This window comes from Macrobrachium nipponense, chromosome 21 (genome assembly GCF_015104395.2).
Source record: "Macrobrachium nipponense isolate FS-2020 chromosome 21, ASM1510439v2, whole genome shotgun sequence".
Taxonomy (NCBI): Eukaryota; Metazoa; Arthropoda; class Malacostraca; order Decapoda; family Palaemonidae; genus Macrobrachium; species Macrobrachium nipponense.
Window position 1 is genome coordinate 49348979 of NC_087212.1, and position 14601 is coordinate 49363579.

Genomic DNA, 14601 nt, shown 5'->3' on the forward strand with positions numbered 1-14601 from the left:
GTCTTTGTCTGGGCAACATGTCAGCCTGAATTGATTGTAATACGCGACCTTATTGTGACATTACTTGATTGCGATCTGTAACCTGACTTTGATTTTAATTGGTTGTGACATGCCACCTGGTTATGATATGTGATTTGATCGTGATATGTGACCTGGTTGCGGCAAGGGACTTGATTGTGATGTGACCTGGTTGTGATATGTAACCTGGTTGTGATCTGTGACTTGATTGTGATATGTAACCTGGTTGTGATCTGTGACTTGATTGTGATATGTAACCTGGTGATATGTGACCTGATTGTGCTTTTTTACTCGATTGTGGCATGTGACCTAATTGTGATATGCACCCTGGTTGTGATAAACAGCCTGATATATATGTATAACCTGCTTGTGATTTATAACTCGATTGTAAAATGCGACCTGGTTGTGATATGTGACATGATTGGGATATGTGACCTGGTTGTGATATGTGGCCAGGTTGTGATAAGTGACCTGGTTGTGATAAGTGACAAGACTGTGATAAGTGACCTGGTTGTGATAAGTGACCTGGTTGTGGTACGTGACAAGATTGTAATAAGTGACCAGATTGTGATATGTGACTTGGTTGTGATACGTGACGTGATTGTGATATGTGACAAGATTGTAATAAGTGACCTGGTTGTGATATGTGACCTGGTTGTGTACGTGACAAGATTGTGATATGTGACCCAGTTGTGATATGTGACCTGGTTGTGGTATGTGACAAGATTGTAACAAGTGACCTGGTTGTGATATGCGACTTGGTTGTGGTACGTGACGTGATGGTGAAATGTGACTTGGTTGTGATATGTGACTTGTGATGGTACTTGATTGCCATATGTGACGGCGCGTCATTAACTTGAAATTTTGACGTAGGCATATGGACCATCTTCCCTAATGAGTGTGGTTGAAACATGTCGTCCGTACTCCCGAAGTAGATATGAATACGCATGCGCGGAATAGTTTGGTCAGAGCGGATTGGTGCTTAGTCCACTGGATTTACTGAAGGCATTGGGGTTATTCGTGGTGTTATTGGTGGTAACCACAGCTGTATGAACGGACAGTAAATATATAAAATTTTATCACTGAAGGCATTAATTAAGTAGTATTTAAAGGGTGGCGGTGGTCATTAGGCGCCTATTTGTAACGCCATCCCGAAAGTAAAAATTTATGAAAAGCCCTTATTTAGTCTAGAGCTATCACCTTGTCATATGTTTGTGAAACTTTGGAATAGTAAGCAAGGCCACGTAAACTAGTCTTTCAGAATGTGAAGTGATTCTGAAATTCATTTTAACCACGCGAGGAAGATAAGGAGATTTGCCATTGGATGTCGTTGTGCGTTTTATTAATGAAAATGAATGGCCACATTTACTGAACACTGCCATCACTGGATTGTTATGAATTAGATTTTGTTTGTCTGTCTGTTGGCAGGGCGCCTAAAAAAACTAATAAAGGAATTAAAAAGTGTAATTAATTTTTTTAAGCAATGTACTTTGCTCATGCAATCAAATATGTTTTTTAAAGCAATACACTTTGTCCCTGAAAACAATTGATTAGAATAGGGGGAAATTCGGAATCCGGAGCTAGATCCTCCATTTTTTTCCTTTTTATTCTTCTGTTGTCTATCTCATGTGCAACTGAATAAACCACCAGTGTCCTGGTGCATGTGGAAGAAAATGCCAATTCCATGAAGTATTTGGGTAACTGTTCTAATGTTATTATTCGCGTGTCATACTAAATGTCTTGAATGTATTGTAATTTTTATTGAATGGTTGTGTATGCAAAGTTGTCACCTCTTATTCCCAGTGGATGGATAGTAAACCAAAATATTCTAGTATAATATGAAATTTATATGCTTATATATATATATATATATATATATATATATATATATATATATGTATGTATATGAATATGTATATATATGTATATATATATATATATATATATATATATATATAATATAGTGTGTTAATATTATATACATACATATATGTGTGTGTTTATGTACAAATCTATATATATAAATATATAATATATATAATATATATATATATATATATATATATATATATATATATATATAGTATATATATATTTGTATTGTACTAAAAAAATTTTTATTTATTATTCACCCACTGAGGATAAGTAATATCTTTGCATGAACAATCACCCATTAATGATAAACATTCATTACATTATATCAACGTATAAGGCAGGAAGATCAATACATGACCGAAAACCTTTGCCAATCAAGTTAGAACTGTTTCCCAAAAACTTTTTACAGAATTCGTATCTTCTTCCACAGACACCCGGAAACTGCTGTGGTGTCGCCGGCGATACTTCGTTGCCTAGTTTCGTTAAAAACAAGTTCTCCATTCTTGTATTTAGCCGATTGCGAGAAGGTGTATCGTTAATTATACTGTGCATTATGAAAACTATCAACAAAGAAGAGAATGAATAATTAATAATTATCTGGCGTCGTGACTACCAGGACAAAGAAGAGAAGTGGTGCTAACTGAACCAGTATGGGAAATTTATGGTATAACTTGAATGCATAACAAGAGACGCACAGAGAGTACTTTAACTATGAATTTAATTTTTCTACTCAGTGATATAAAATATTTTGATGATTTCAAGGAAAAAATTACCGGGGTGATAAAGAATTGCCAGACCTAATTCACATTGAACATCCGTGCACCTGCCGTCACGCAACACCCTTGATTAATTTGTATCACGTATGTTTGTGTGTGTGTGTGTGTGTTTTTTTTTTACCAGGGTTGACTGCCCCGTTCAACGGTTAGACGTGATAAGATAAGAATATGGCGTAGATATAACGCTCACTTTATCGTTCTTTTGTCCAACATGCTCGCTCGCTGCTTCTATTTTCATTGGAGTGAGGTCGTGGGGGTTAGTTTGGGTGGGCGGTTACTGTAGCTTTACTCGACTCATGAGTGGTATTCTAGATTTTTCATTACTCGTGAATGTTACTTTAGCCTCATGTTAATCATGAATGTAATCTAGTATAATTCTACTAATAAATGTTACTTAAGGATCATTCTACTCATGAATGTTATTCTAAGGTAATTTTTTTCTCATGAATTTTACTCGTAAGTTGATGTTACTCAAGAATGTTAGGCGCAGTCTACTCATGAATGTTCTCTAGGTTCGCTTTCCTCAGTATTTTTTTTTTTGAGTATTCAATAAGTTCTGGTAGAATCGCATTCCACACTGTTCCGTAGATAAGCCTCGTGAAGGCGAGCTGTGCAACCTTTATACTGAGAGAGAGAGAGAGAGAGAGAGAGAGAGAGAGAGAGAGAGAGAGAGAGAGAGAGAGAGAGAGAGAGAGAGAACTAATTGTATATAAAACAGAATCATGCAAGTTGATTCCTTTTACACATGACACAGTAATTACACTTTGGCCACTGCGTGATGTGTGTTTAGAACCCCACGAGACCGACTTGCAATTTGGTTCCCTTTAGCCACATCTCTCTTGGATTCCTTCATTATGGAAAAAACGTTTAATTAATTAGATGGGTCTCGTGGATCGAGACCTTGATGTCGGGTGTGTGGTATCCAGGGTCGATCCAGGACCATTTGAATAATTTTTATATGATAGAGCTGTAATTGCCTTTTGTCGGTTGTTAAATACTGACTTAATTTTTCATTAATTTTACGCAGGTTATTGTAATAATAAATTATTTCTCCCTATTTTTAGAATTTTAATTTGATTGCAGTAATGCGTTTATCACTTTTTTTTTTTAAAGATATATTCCTCCGTAGTAGCGTTTTTTTATTTTAGGATGAAGACATTACGGGCACCAACTCTTAAAAGCAACCCATGACTCATCATTCTGACCGATTAGAAGAATAAGGTATGAGAGAGAATTAGTCTTTTGTTTCCTTTGGAAGACGTTGACGATATGTATAGAATCGCTTGTACTTTGACCCGGCGACCTTCGTGTAGAGAGAAAGAGCTACGCCCGCAGGACAACCGCCACCGTGAATGTTTAGCCTAGTGCAGACTCGTGTATCAGGTGACGCAGACCTCTAAGTCGAAGCCCTGACGGCGATTACGCCGAAGATAGGGCCGTGGATGATGATGCCACGACTCAAGGATCCCAGCTGAATGAAATGGAAAGAGATTGACCGGGCGACAGTGCCAACGAATAGCGAAGACGAAAGAGGTTTTGTCCTGGAAGCTGTCTCGTTCAGCAGTCATCGCTTGCGGGAAATTTTACCTGGTAGAAAGGGGGTAGGGGGGGGGGGGGGCGTGGGTTAGGCAAGAAAGTGCCACATTTCTCCAGACAGACGATGAAACTGGATGCAGGGTAAAATTCATGAGCGTCCGCAGTATCGAGGTTGAGATCAGAGGCACTCTGGTATTGATTTTCATTCCCCTCCCTCGCCTCTGCTTTTCTCCTTCCCTGCCCTTCCCCCCACTCCCCCATCCCCACTCTTCCCCTCTCCTATCACACACACACATAAATACACCGTTCCTATTCATTTTATCCCCCTACCCCTTTTTAACCCTTACCTAAGCTCTTTTCCCTGGGCTCCGTTTAATTTTTTTCTTTATCAGATTTGATAGCAGTGTTGCTTTGTTTCGTTTTCAGTTTCGTGTTACAATTAGTCTGTTTATTTTTACATCCACACAGACACCTCTCTCTCTCTCTCTCTCTCTCTCTCTCTCTCTCTCTCTCTCTCTCTATCTAATCTATATATATATATATATATATATATTATATACACATACACACATACATACATACTACATACCATTACATACATACATACGTACGTACGTACGTACGACACACAGAGAGACATATCTATGTATGTAAATATGGATAGGTAGGTTGTAACATGAAACATGTATATATATATATATATATATATATATATATATATAATATATATATATATACACACATGTCTGTGTGCGTGTCTGTTTCATGTTACACTCAGTCTGTCTATATTTACACATCCACACAGATACCTATCTCTCTCTCTCCCTCTCTCACACACACACACACATATATATATATATATATATATATATATATATATATATATATAATATATATATATACGTGTTTATCAATTCAAGCTACAATGTCCTTTAATATCTAAATGCACTTTACCTCCCAAATGATATATTTTCATATATGTACCGAAGGGGAATTTTTTAATTGATAATAATTTCGTCCCCCCATGGGATCGAACCACCGTCCAAGTGGACGGGGACGAAATCAGGACAGTCAGTGACGCTATCCAATCAGCCAACAGAGAATTTAGATATTAAAGGACATTGTAGCTTGAATTGATATATAAATGGATCACGGTTCGATGTGATAATTATTCATATACGTGTTTGTGTATGAGAGTAATGTTTGTGCCCTTATAGTTAGTTTTGTTGATCACGTTGTATATACGTAACTTGGATATGCTTCTACTACTACTACTACTACACTACAACTACTACTGCTACTACTACTAGTACTACACACACCACGCTGTGTTATTCAACCAGGGAACACATAGAGAAAGGAAATAGTTTTGTTGAAAAGAAATACGGAATGTATTAGCGTTGCTCTCTAGACGGACGTATTTAGAAGAACTGAAATATATATCTTGAGTATTCATAGTTTTCGTAGCAAAAAAGCATTTTATGGGGTTGATATATATTCTACCTAATTGTTGCTGAAATCGATTGCGCCCAGTGTCTGAAGAACCGAAGTATATTTACTTTGAGACCGTATTTTATCATCTAAAATTATGGTCTCGATATTGTGCGTTCAGTTTTTTTATTTTATTTTTTTAAATAACTAATACGTGAACGTTCAGGAGGACATAAGCAAAAGTGCTGCTTAAGTCTTGACTGATCGCGGAACCTTTTGAATATTTTATTGCTAAAATTGTTCGTCGGTTTAATAGAATTATTTTTAATAATTATTATTAATAATTCCATTAAACCGACATCGAAAGGAATTTGTCATAATTTTTTTTTTTGGTACGGGTCTTTTGTTGACCGCTTGCTATGGGAACCTTGGTATGAGGTTGTGTTTCTATTAGAGAATCGGTCATTAATTCAAAATAAAGTAAAATATATATACTGCATATAAATCTACACATATATATGATATACTTACACATATGTTCATATAATTATAAATATAAACATACACATACATATATATGTATGTATACACTATATCAACTTCCGAATCGTGGATGTAACCCATATGTACGATACTAGCAGCCTCTACATCTCCACAGAAGGCTCATCATCAGCTCAACGAAACCCCTAGTACGCACTGCGCCAGTTTTCTTTTGCTTCCAGTACGTTGATGCTCGTGTTTTTGAAAACTCCTTTGCGCTGTTAGATCTTTCTAGGTCGTCCTCTCTCCCTTTCCCCTAAACCTTCGAAATTGAGCATACTCTGTTCACCAGAACATCGTTTTCCATTCATTCTTTCCACGTGACCAAATCGTCTGAAAAGAACTACTACATAAAGCATTTCCATATAGTTCTGAAGTAGCAGTGAAAACAGTGGTCCGCTGGCATAGTGGTGAGTGTCGCGCCATGCCATTCAGATGTCGCGGGTTCACGTCTCCCCCAAGGCGATGAAAAATCACTGGCTGTGTATCATGATCAGTTACTGCTGCAGTGTGGGGTCTGCGGTGGGAGGATAAAACTTGCATTCTTTGGAAGCTTGAATTTCAAGTCAATGGCCTCGTGGGATTGTTCCATGTGATTAGGTTTCATCTATCAAAATAATAATACATAATAAAATTAATGGTCGAGGTTATTTAATGCCTTGTGAATTAGTCTTTGATGACATATTATGGCTGCTCTATCGTCATTCAATCAATTCGCTTTAATTGAAGATGACATGAAATTTGCAAAGAAGCTTCACTCGCACGACCTAATTGTCCCATTAGATCAAAGGTCAGACAGTGTTCTGTTTATTTGGTATTGCGAACTGACTATGAGTTTGAGGCGTCTGCTTATGTTGCCATGTCGTTTGGAATTAATTCCATACAGTTGCTTGTACACTTGTTACCACAATACGTCGATTCTTATTGATTTATATTCGAAGGCTGTTATTGTATAAAATATTAATGAACGCGTTGCTGAATGTGTGGCCACGACTGTGTTATCACTTGTTGCATTTTTTTATGGCAATAAGTCGCGTCATCTGATTATGCTTTCGGGCTGTATTGATGCGAATCGATTCAGTGTTGTTTTATGTTACGTAAACACACGTATATAGATTCGTTTAAACATCTTTGGTGTGGTTAGGTGAACGTGTATCAGTCTAGAATTGCTTTCCTAGGTAACGCGTTATTTTCACTGCTCGCAGGTGTACCTGCGTTGTTACAGCTAAAAAGAGGAAAATAATTTTTTTCTTCGCTTGTTCCTCCAACAGCTGTTACTTAACACGACCAGAATTGTTTTGTTGGTGTTGGCGAGGCAGGTAAACTTGAGTTGGCCTCACGTTAAATGTTGGTGCGAGGAAGAGTGCAGGTTGATGTTGGAGTAGACGAATGTTTTGGCTTCGACATTCCAACACCAGGCTGGATTGAGATGATGCAAAGCGAATTGTTTTCAAACGGCGGCCTTTACTGGCCAGTGAGCGAGCGAATGTTACTGCAGCATGTTTGTAAAGACAGGCTCAAGTCCCATAAACAGTACGCAAACAAGGCCATAATATTTCAGTGATCTTGGAAATAATACTGGGTTTTGCTCATGTTCTTTCCTTGCTTTATCATAAAGCCGATTATAGTCGCCTCTTTTGTAGCACACATAGGTGACATGTACAAGAAAAAATAAAGTACAAGCTACAAATCTTGCCCGGTTTCGCCCTAAATTCAGACATCTTGGGGAGAACTAATAGTGGTATAAATTAGCATTGCATAACGTAGGTTGACATTGGATTTCATTTGTATTTTGAATTCTGTGTACGCACATTTATTTTATATTAAATCTGCAAATGAACTTGCAGACTATTAGCACATATCTTAATAGTAGTATATATATATATATATATGTTATATATATATGTATATATATATATATATATGTTATATATATATGTATATATATAATATGTACATATATTCTAACGTAATACATACATACATAGGTTTATGTTTGAGCATGTGCTGAATTATCCCAATATATTTTTGGATTTCACCTTTATCTGTCTTTTCGCTTCTTGTCTCGTAGCATTTTATCCATATGTTTTATTTGTTAAGATGACGTTGATTTATTCATGTGACAGTGCTCGGTGTTCTTACAACGTAAGTGGGGCAATGCGTTTTCTCTCACTATAAAGCTCCACTAAATTTATACATTTATACACTTCCATAGATGAAAGCTTCTGTAAGAATATGACTATTAGCACGGGGATGTGTCAACTTGATCCATTTATTTGAAAATGTGTAAAATGTAGGATAGAAATGGATGGACGATATCGAGTGCGTCCACAGCTGCAGCGGTCGGTGGTGCCTGCGGGGCTGAAATAATTCACCGAGGCTCAGCTGCCTGTCATTAGATTCTTGATAATGGATAATTGCATCGACTAAAATTTTAAGCAGAGTTGTCTCCTCTTGTTTTTCATCACCAAAAGAATAAGTCATGATTATCTTACGAACAGAAAGCTTTAAAAAAAAAATAGAGCGGGCGAGGAGCGAAACGATATAAGTCAAATGAAAATCAGAAGTTTATCAAGATAATTCAACGCACGCTCGCTCACATAATATTCGCTGTATGTGTATAATTATATATATAATATATATGTATAAATATGCGTTATATATATAATATGTATTTTTATACACATATATAGCCTTATGTAAACACACAATACATACGTACATACATATTATGTATATATACACACATAAATACTATTATATATATATATATATATATATATATATATATATTACATACCTACATACATTAATTCACGAAAGTCAGGCAAATTAATAAATAGATTAATTTAGACCCTCATAAATTCACTATCCAGACCTAAGACTTGAAAATATTGTCATCAGCAGGTAATTCATTTATTGTGCTATGTGTGCTTACACACTTAGTTGATTTGTCATGGGGCTTAAAAACGTGTAATTGTGCAATGGTGTTACTGAGCATCTTGGAGGAAAGCGAGAATTGGGGCTTGAATTCAAAATATAAAAAAAGTAAAAAATGCGCCATGTTTCATTGGCACTTTGGCGCAATCGAGTTTTCTGTACAGCGTATAATGCTGTAAGAAACACTCAGCTACGGCCTATGAAACCTTCAGCCACAGTCTATGAAACTTTCAGCTTCGGCCTGGTGGTGGCCTGTGTTGTTGACACAGCGGTGCCAGACGCATGATCATGGCCAGCTTTAACCTTAAATGAAATAACAACTACTGAGGCCAGAGGGCTGCGATTTGGATGTGTTGGATAATTGGAGGATGGATGATCAACATACCAATTTTAAGCCCTGTAGCCTAAATAGTTTTTAAGATTTCTGAAGGCGGACAGAAAAAGTGCGGACGGACACACAAAGAGCTATCTCCATAATTGTCTCATACAGAAAACTAATCATTAAATAGCGTTGATGAACGGAGTACTACACAGCATTTTGTTTTATCGTATTTTTGATAACCGTCCTCTCAACATTCACATCACGTGATAACAGTCGATTGCCAGTCACTCATCTTTCGTCTGAAATTGGATATTTTTGTCAAAAGAATAACCGACCTGAAAGCTGTTATGCTAGACTAAGATAATAAACGTTTTAATCCTCCTTTTTATTATTTTAGAGACATGGGATGATAGAAAGTATTTCATCAATTAAATTGCAGCAGTTCCACATTTATTTCTAGGTACTAAACCTCAGGACTGCAGCGGACTTTAATTGAATCCCCTTTGATGTTCAAGTAAATAGAATTTCGTTCATTCCTTTTACTGTACCTCCATTCAAATTCTTTCTTGCAATTTACTTTCCACCCTCTCTTCACAATTGTTTCATAGTGCAACTGCGAAGTTTTCCCTCCTGTTACATCTTTGAAATCTTTTTACTTTCAGTTTACCTTTCATCGTTGAATGACTTCCTGGGTCCCAGTGCTTGGCCTTTGCATTAAATTTTATATTCCATTCCATTGGCGTGGCGGGTCCAACTTCCTGAAGAAAAATGCTGCTCTGTACGATCACGGCAATCGTGTGGTAGTGAGGAGAGATTGTGTTATCTTTCAGTTAACCGAAAACCGAAGAATGAGGAAAGAGGAAATATCCAGGCAGTGACGTGTGAGACGGTGTGGCATTGCATGTCATTCCGTCATACTGGAAATGACGATTGTCGCTGTCATGCCGCCTCTCAGTGAATGCTTTCGATACACATCGTCGTACCTCATGACTTGAAGGGAAAAGAAACCTGAGAAGTCATCGTGTTTTAGGGTTGTTTCAGTTGGTTTGTAAAATAAGTCAAACGTGATTCTGAACTGTTTGTTCATGCAGGAAGTTCAACGGAATGTGCGGACAATGATAGTCACAAATTGTCTAAACAACTCGAAAAAAAGGGCATCATTGCTAGTAATTTGTTCAAATTCCAACTAGTGTAAAAGTGTATATTACAGAATATAGGTGTAATAAGCATACGCATACACACACACACACACATATATATTCAGACATAAATGCGACAAATAGAAACATCGTATCGTGCCTATCACTTATGTACAGAGAGATCCACAATAATACTCTTATTTAGAAAGAAATGTATTTGTCAAAATATTTGCAGAGCTTACAGCTTTCGACCATCCTTCTATATAATAGACTTGATCACTAAACTTTACTGGTTTACTGGTCAAGTCCACAGAGGGATGGACGAATGTTTTAAGCTCCGTATAAAATTTTACAAATATATATCGTCTTTCTAAACAAGAGTATTACTGAGAATCCTACATACATACGCATACGTACATTCCTATACAGTATTACTGCACAAAAGTAGGCCTGATCATGGGAAACGCGATTTAGACCATAACAGAAAACCAGGAAAGAATGTACCCTTTCTCTCTCTCTCTGTAAACATACCGTAAATGCCACAGCAGGACCCTCAAAGGTAAGAGCGTAGTTCATAACTACGGAACTTCCTCCAACTGCATCCAGTCAATAAACGATTCATAATTAATTTGTAACACGGACCCCCCTCCTGCGTCACTCATCGATTTGCGGTATGGTTTGCTGCGTAAATTATTCTTTGCGCACGAAATTTTACCCCTGGTAAAGGGGGGCGGGGTGGTAAAATAGAAGACTTCTAAAAGAGAAAACGGTGTCATTGCCGAGTTAACTCTCCTTACCTGTTGTCATTTTTAACCACTTGTCCTCTTAAAAATGTTGTCATTGTTGACTTTCTTGTTCCGTTAAAAACGTGTCTGTGTTGGCTTTATTCACTCAGAAAAAATATTTTTGTTAGCGTACTTACCATCTTCAGAATAGTGTCATCTTTGGTCTGCTAACTCTCGAAGAAGGCACCCTTGTTATTTTGCTTACCCTTTTAAAATGAAGTCATTGTTGGATTAGTTTGTTAAAACTGGTTTCATTGTGGATTAACTTTTCCTCTTAAAAGATCATGGAGATTGTGTCGCTATTTGCTTTTTACAGTTGAGGTAGTTTAGCTACCTTTTATTTACCTTCTCATAGCACAATGTGACTGTATGCCTATCTGTCCTCTTTTAAATGGAGGGTTGCTTTGAAAGGTAAAGGATTGCCAGCCCCTTTCCTTAGAGAGTGAGCAGTAGATTTAGTGACTTGGGATTGTTGCCCATTACACAGTGGCTAGAAGGATAGTCTTTGGGTTTGAACCTACCCCAGGTTAAAGACAAGTCACATGACAGTGGAACTTGAGCAAGGGGCATAAAGTAAGTTTTTTGGAAATGTTTCGAAAACAATGTAGAAACTGCTTTCAGTGTTGTATGGAGGGCATTTTACAACACTTTTTCCTTGCTCTGAGAGTAAGCCTACAAACTACTTTGTTGTTGTTTGGTGGGTAGGAAAGGTCTGAAAGAGCCATTTCGCGTTGAGGTAAATATACAGGAATTTTAGGATAGGAAATTAATGCTATTTTTTTATTAGAATGTAAGAAAATTAATAATGTTTATATTAAGCAGTACAGGAAAACTATTTTTATTAGAATATATCGTACTTTTTCATTTTCGTTGGTGAAACAACAGGCTATCTGTCCGCAGATTTTAGCATGTTTTAATTTTTTTGATGTACTGAATTTAGAGGCTATATTTCTGTTCAGTTATTTTGTGTTTCTACTTATAACTGAGAATATTTGAACGTGTTTTATTTGTGTCCTTTTGTGATGGTTAGAGAGAGAAAGAGAGAATAAGAGAAAGGAGCAAGAGGGAGAGGAAGAGAGAGAGATTAGAGGGGGTGTTAGGTAGGATAAAGAGAGAGAGAGAGAGAGAGAGAGAGAGAGAGAGAGAGAGAGAGTAGGGGGTTTGTTAGGTAGGAGAAAGAGAGGGAGAGAGAGAGAGAGAGAGAGAGAGAGAGAGAGAGAGAGAGAGAGAGAGAGAGAGAGAGAGAGAGCAAGTTTATCAGTTGTCATTGAGTTATCCCAAGCAGAGCTGGGTCGGTCAGCTAGTATTATTTATGGACATGCAAGAAGGGGGGGAAAGTCACCTAACAAATTTGATATTTCTGAATTATTTATTATTTATTTTAATACCTTTCGAAGATTGTCGTATTGCCAGAAATAAAATTCAAGTTCAAACATTTATATTTTGTTTACTTTCATTGAAAATATTATTGTTGTGGTTGCTGTTAGTTTTTATGATCATAAATATTATTGTATTGTGTGACCACACCAGTAGTATAAGCAGTGGTAATAAGTAGGCTTCCTATTTTTGTCGGACATAATTCTAAGAAAAGGTTGAGTTTAGGTATGATGACTTCGCCCCAATATAGAATATAAAATCAGATGTTCAAATGAAATGAATGAAGGAAATGTGTCAGTCTCACATTTGTCGTATAGAACACGAGAGTACGCTTAGTGTGTGCCAAGTTTTTCATTATCGTATCTTATAATGGCTAAGGTCTTCCGAGGTCTTTGGTACAGATGTCATTGATTTTCTTGATCACAGAATTAAGGATTTGTAGTCATGAAAGACTTTCTAGGCACACGCACCACGTACAGCGTGTGCATTTGTGTCTTCGTTCGACTGGTGGACCGGTGCATAGTGTGTAATATAATATTAATAGTGATGTGCGTGTTTCAGTGTATTCGTTTCACTAGTAAAAACCACAGACGTTTCATCCACTTAAACAACGAGACAATTTTTCGTGAGTTTTGTTTTACCTGTGATCCAAGTCCCTTGTTAGTTATATATTCTATTTGTATACTTTCTTGTGATGTCTGATCCATTTAAACATCGGCAGAATTGAGTTTTTTTCTTCTGTGCGTTTTGTCGTCAACTGAGGATACAAGTCTTGTTAGTACTATACTCTATTTCATAGGCCCTTTTTTTCTACAGCTAACAGCCGGATGTGTGTGTGTGTGTGTGTGTGTGTGTTTTTTTTTTTTTTTTTACCGTCCCAGACATCCAGATAAAAAACCATAAGTAGCTACTCCCTCAAAAACAAAAATGAAGTGCAAGCTTCGGGAATAATCGTGTATACATCATCGCCCTTGAAATTCTGAAGGAAGTGATTAATATGAATGCGTTCGTGACTCACTCACTTCAAGTGTCCATGAAAAGTCTCATTAGCTTTGCCTCTAGTACATTAATTGCCATGATAATTGGATATTTGTCCTCGTGTTTTCTTCATTTTATTCGGACTGAGTGTATATAAGTACAACCCTCTGTGTCATTTTCAAAGAGTTGCAACTGCCACCTTTTTTAGGATAATTCTGGGATAATGACGACTTCAAATTATGACCAATTTGAATCTAATTATGGAATGTCTTTCAGGACGGGGGTCATCAGTGGAAGGCTGGCCACTCAGATGGTCTTGGCCACTGTCGTGGTTGTGTTTTTAGGAACATACGCACTACTGAAAGTTGACGTGGCACCACAAGGTGAGTTTCTGCCCAACGTACTCCCATCATAGCGATATCAGTGTTAGTAGAAATGAAGACTGGAAAAAAACCATGATATTAGTATAGGCCTAGTGTTGCTTAAACGTCAGAGATTATGTTGGTTGAGTTTATGAGGTTCTTGACCTATTTAATATGGGTATATGTATATGACGTATAAAACAGCACCGTAATAACTTTTATTTAAAAGTTTAAGCATCTTTAACGTAAGACTGTTGCTACAGTATATAGTACAGACTGGAATGACATGCTTAAGTATACAAAGCACGCCTGCAATTTGTAGTATTTAGTTAATCCGTGGATGTAATTAAAAAAAAATAAAAGTATGTTCCGTAAATGAATACTTCTCACTTTTAATTCCTAAGCTTTTTCTTACTTGCCGTCCGCATTTCCCGTCCACTGTGGCGCGGATTTCATGCATCCCACAGGACAGGACGGGATTGCACAGCACAATAAAACCACACTTTTGCTTTATCCGTGCCT

The 14601-nt window shown here is 37.0% G+C and overlaps 1 protein-coding gene across 4 annotated transcripts in view; it reads left to right on the forward strand.

Annotated features, from left to right (window-relative positions):
- Positions 1 to 14601, forward strand: part of LOC135198024 (protein Star-like) — an 88021-nt gene that overhangs the window by 40270 nt on the left and 33150 nt on the right. For 3 of the 4 annotated variants that reach the window (XM_064225379.1, XM_064225380.1, XM_064225378.1), the window contains one exon: positions 13994 to 14100. The exons of the other annotated variant lie outside the window; for it this stretch is intronic. In XM_064225379.1, coding sequence (XP_064081449.1) covers positions 13994 to 14100 — 107 coding nt within the window. The remainder of the gene's footprint in view (positions 1 to 13993; positions 14101 to 14601) is intronic. 4 annotated transcript variants of the gene reach the window in all.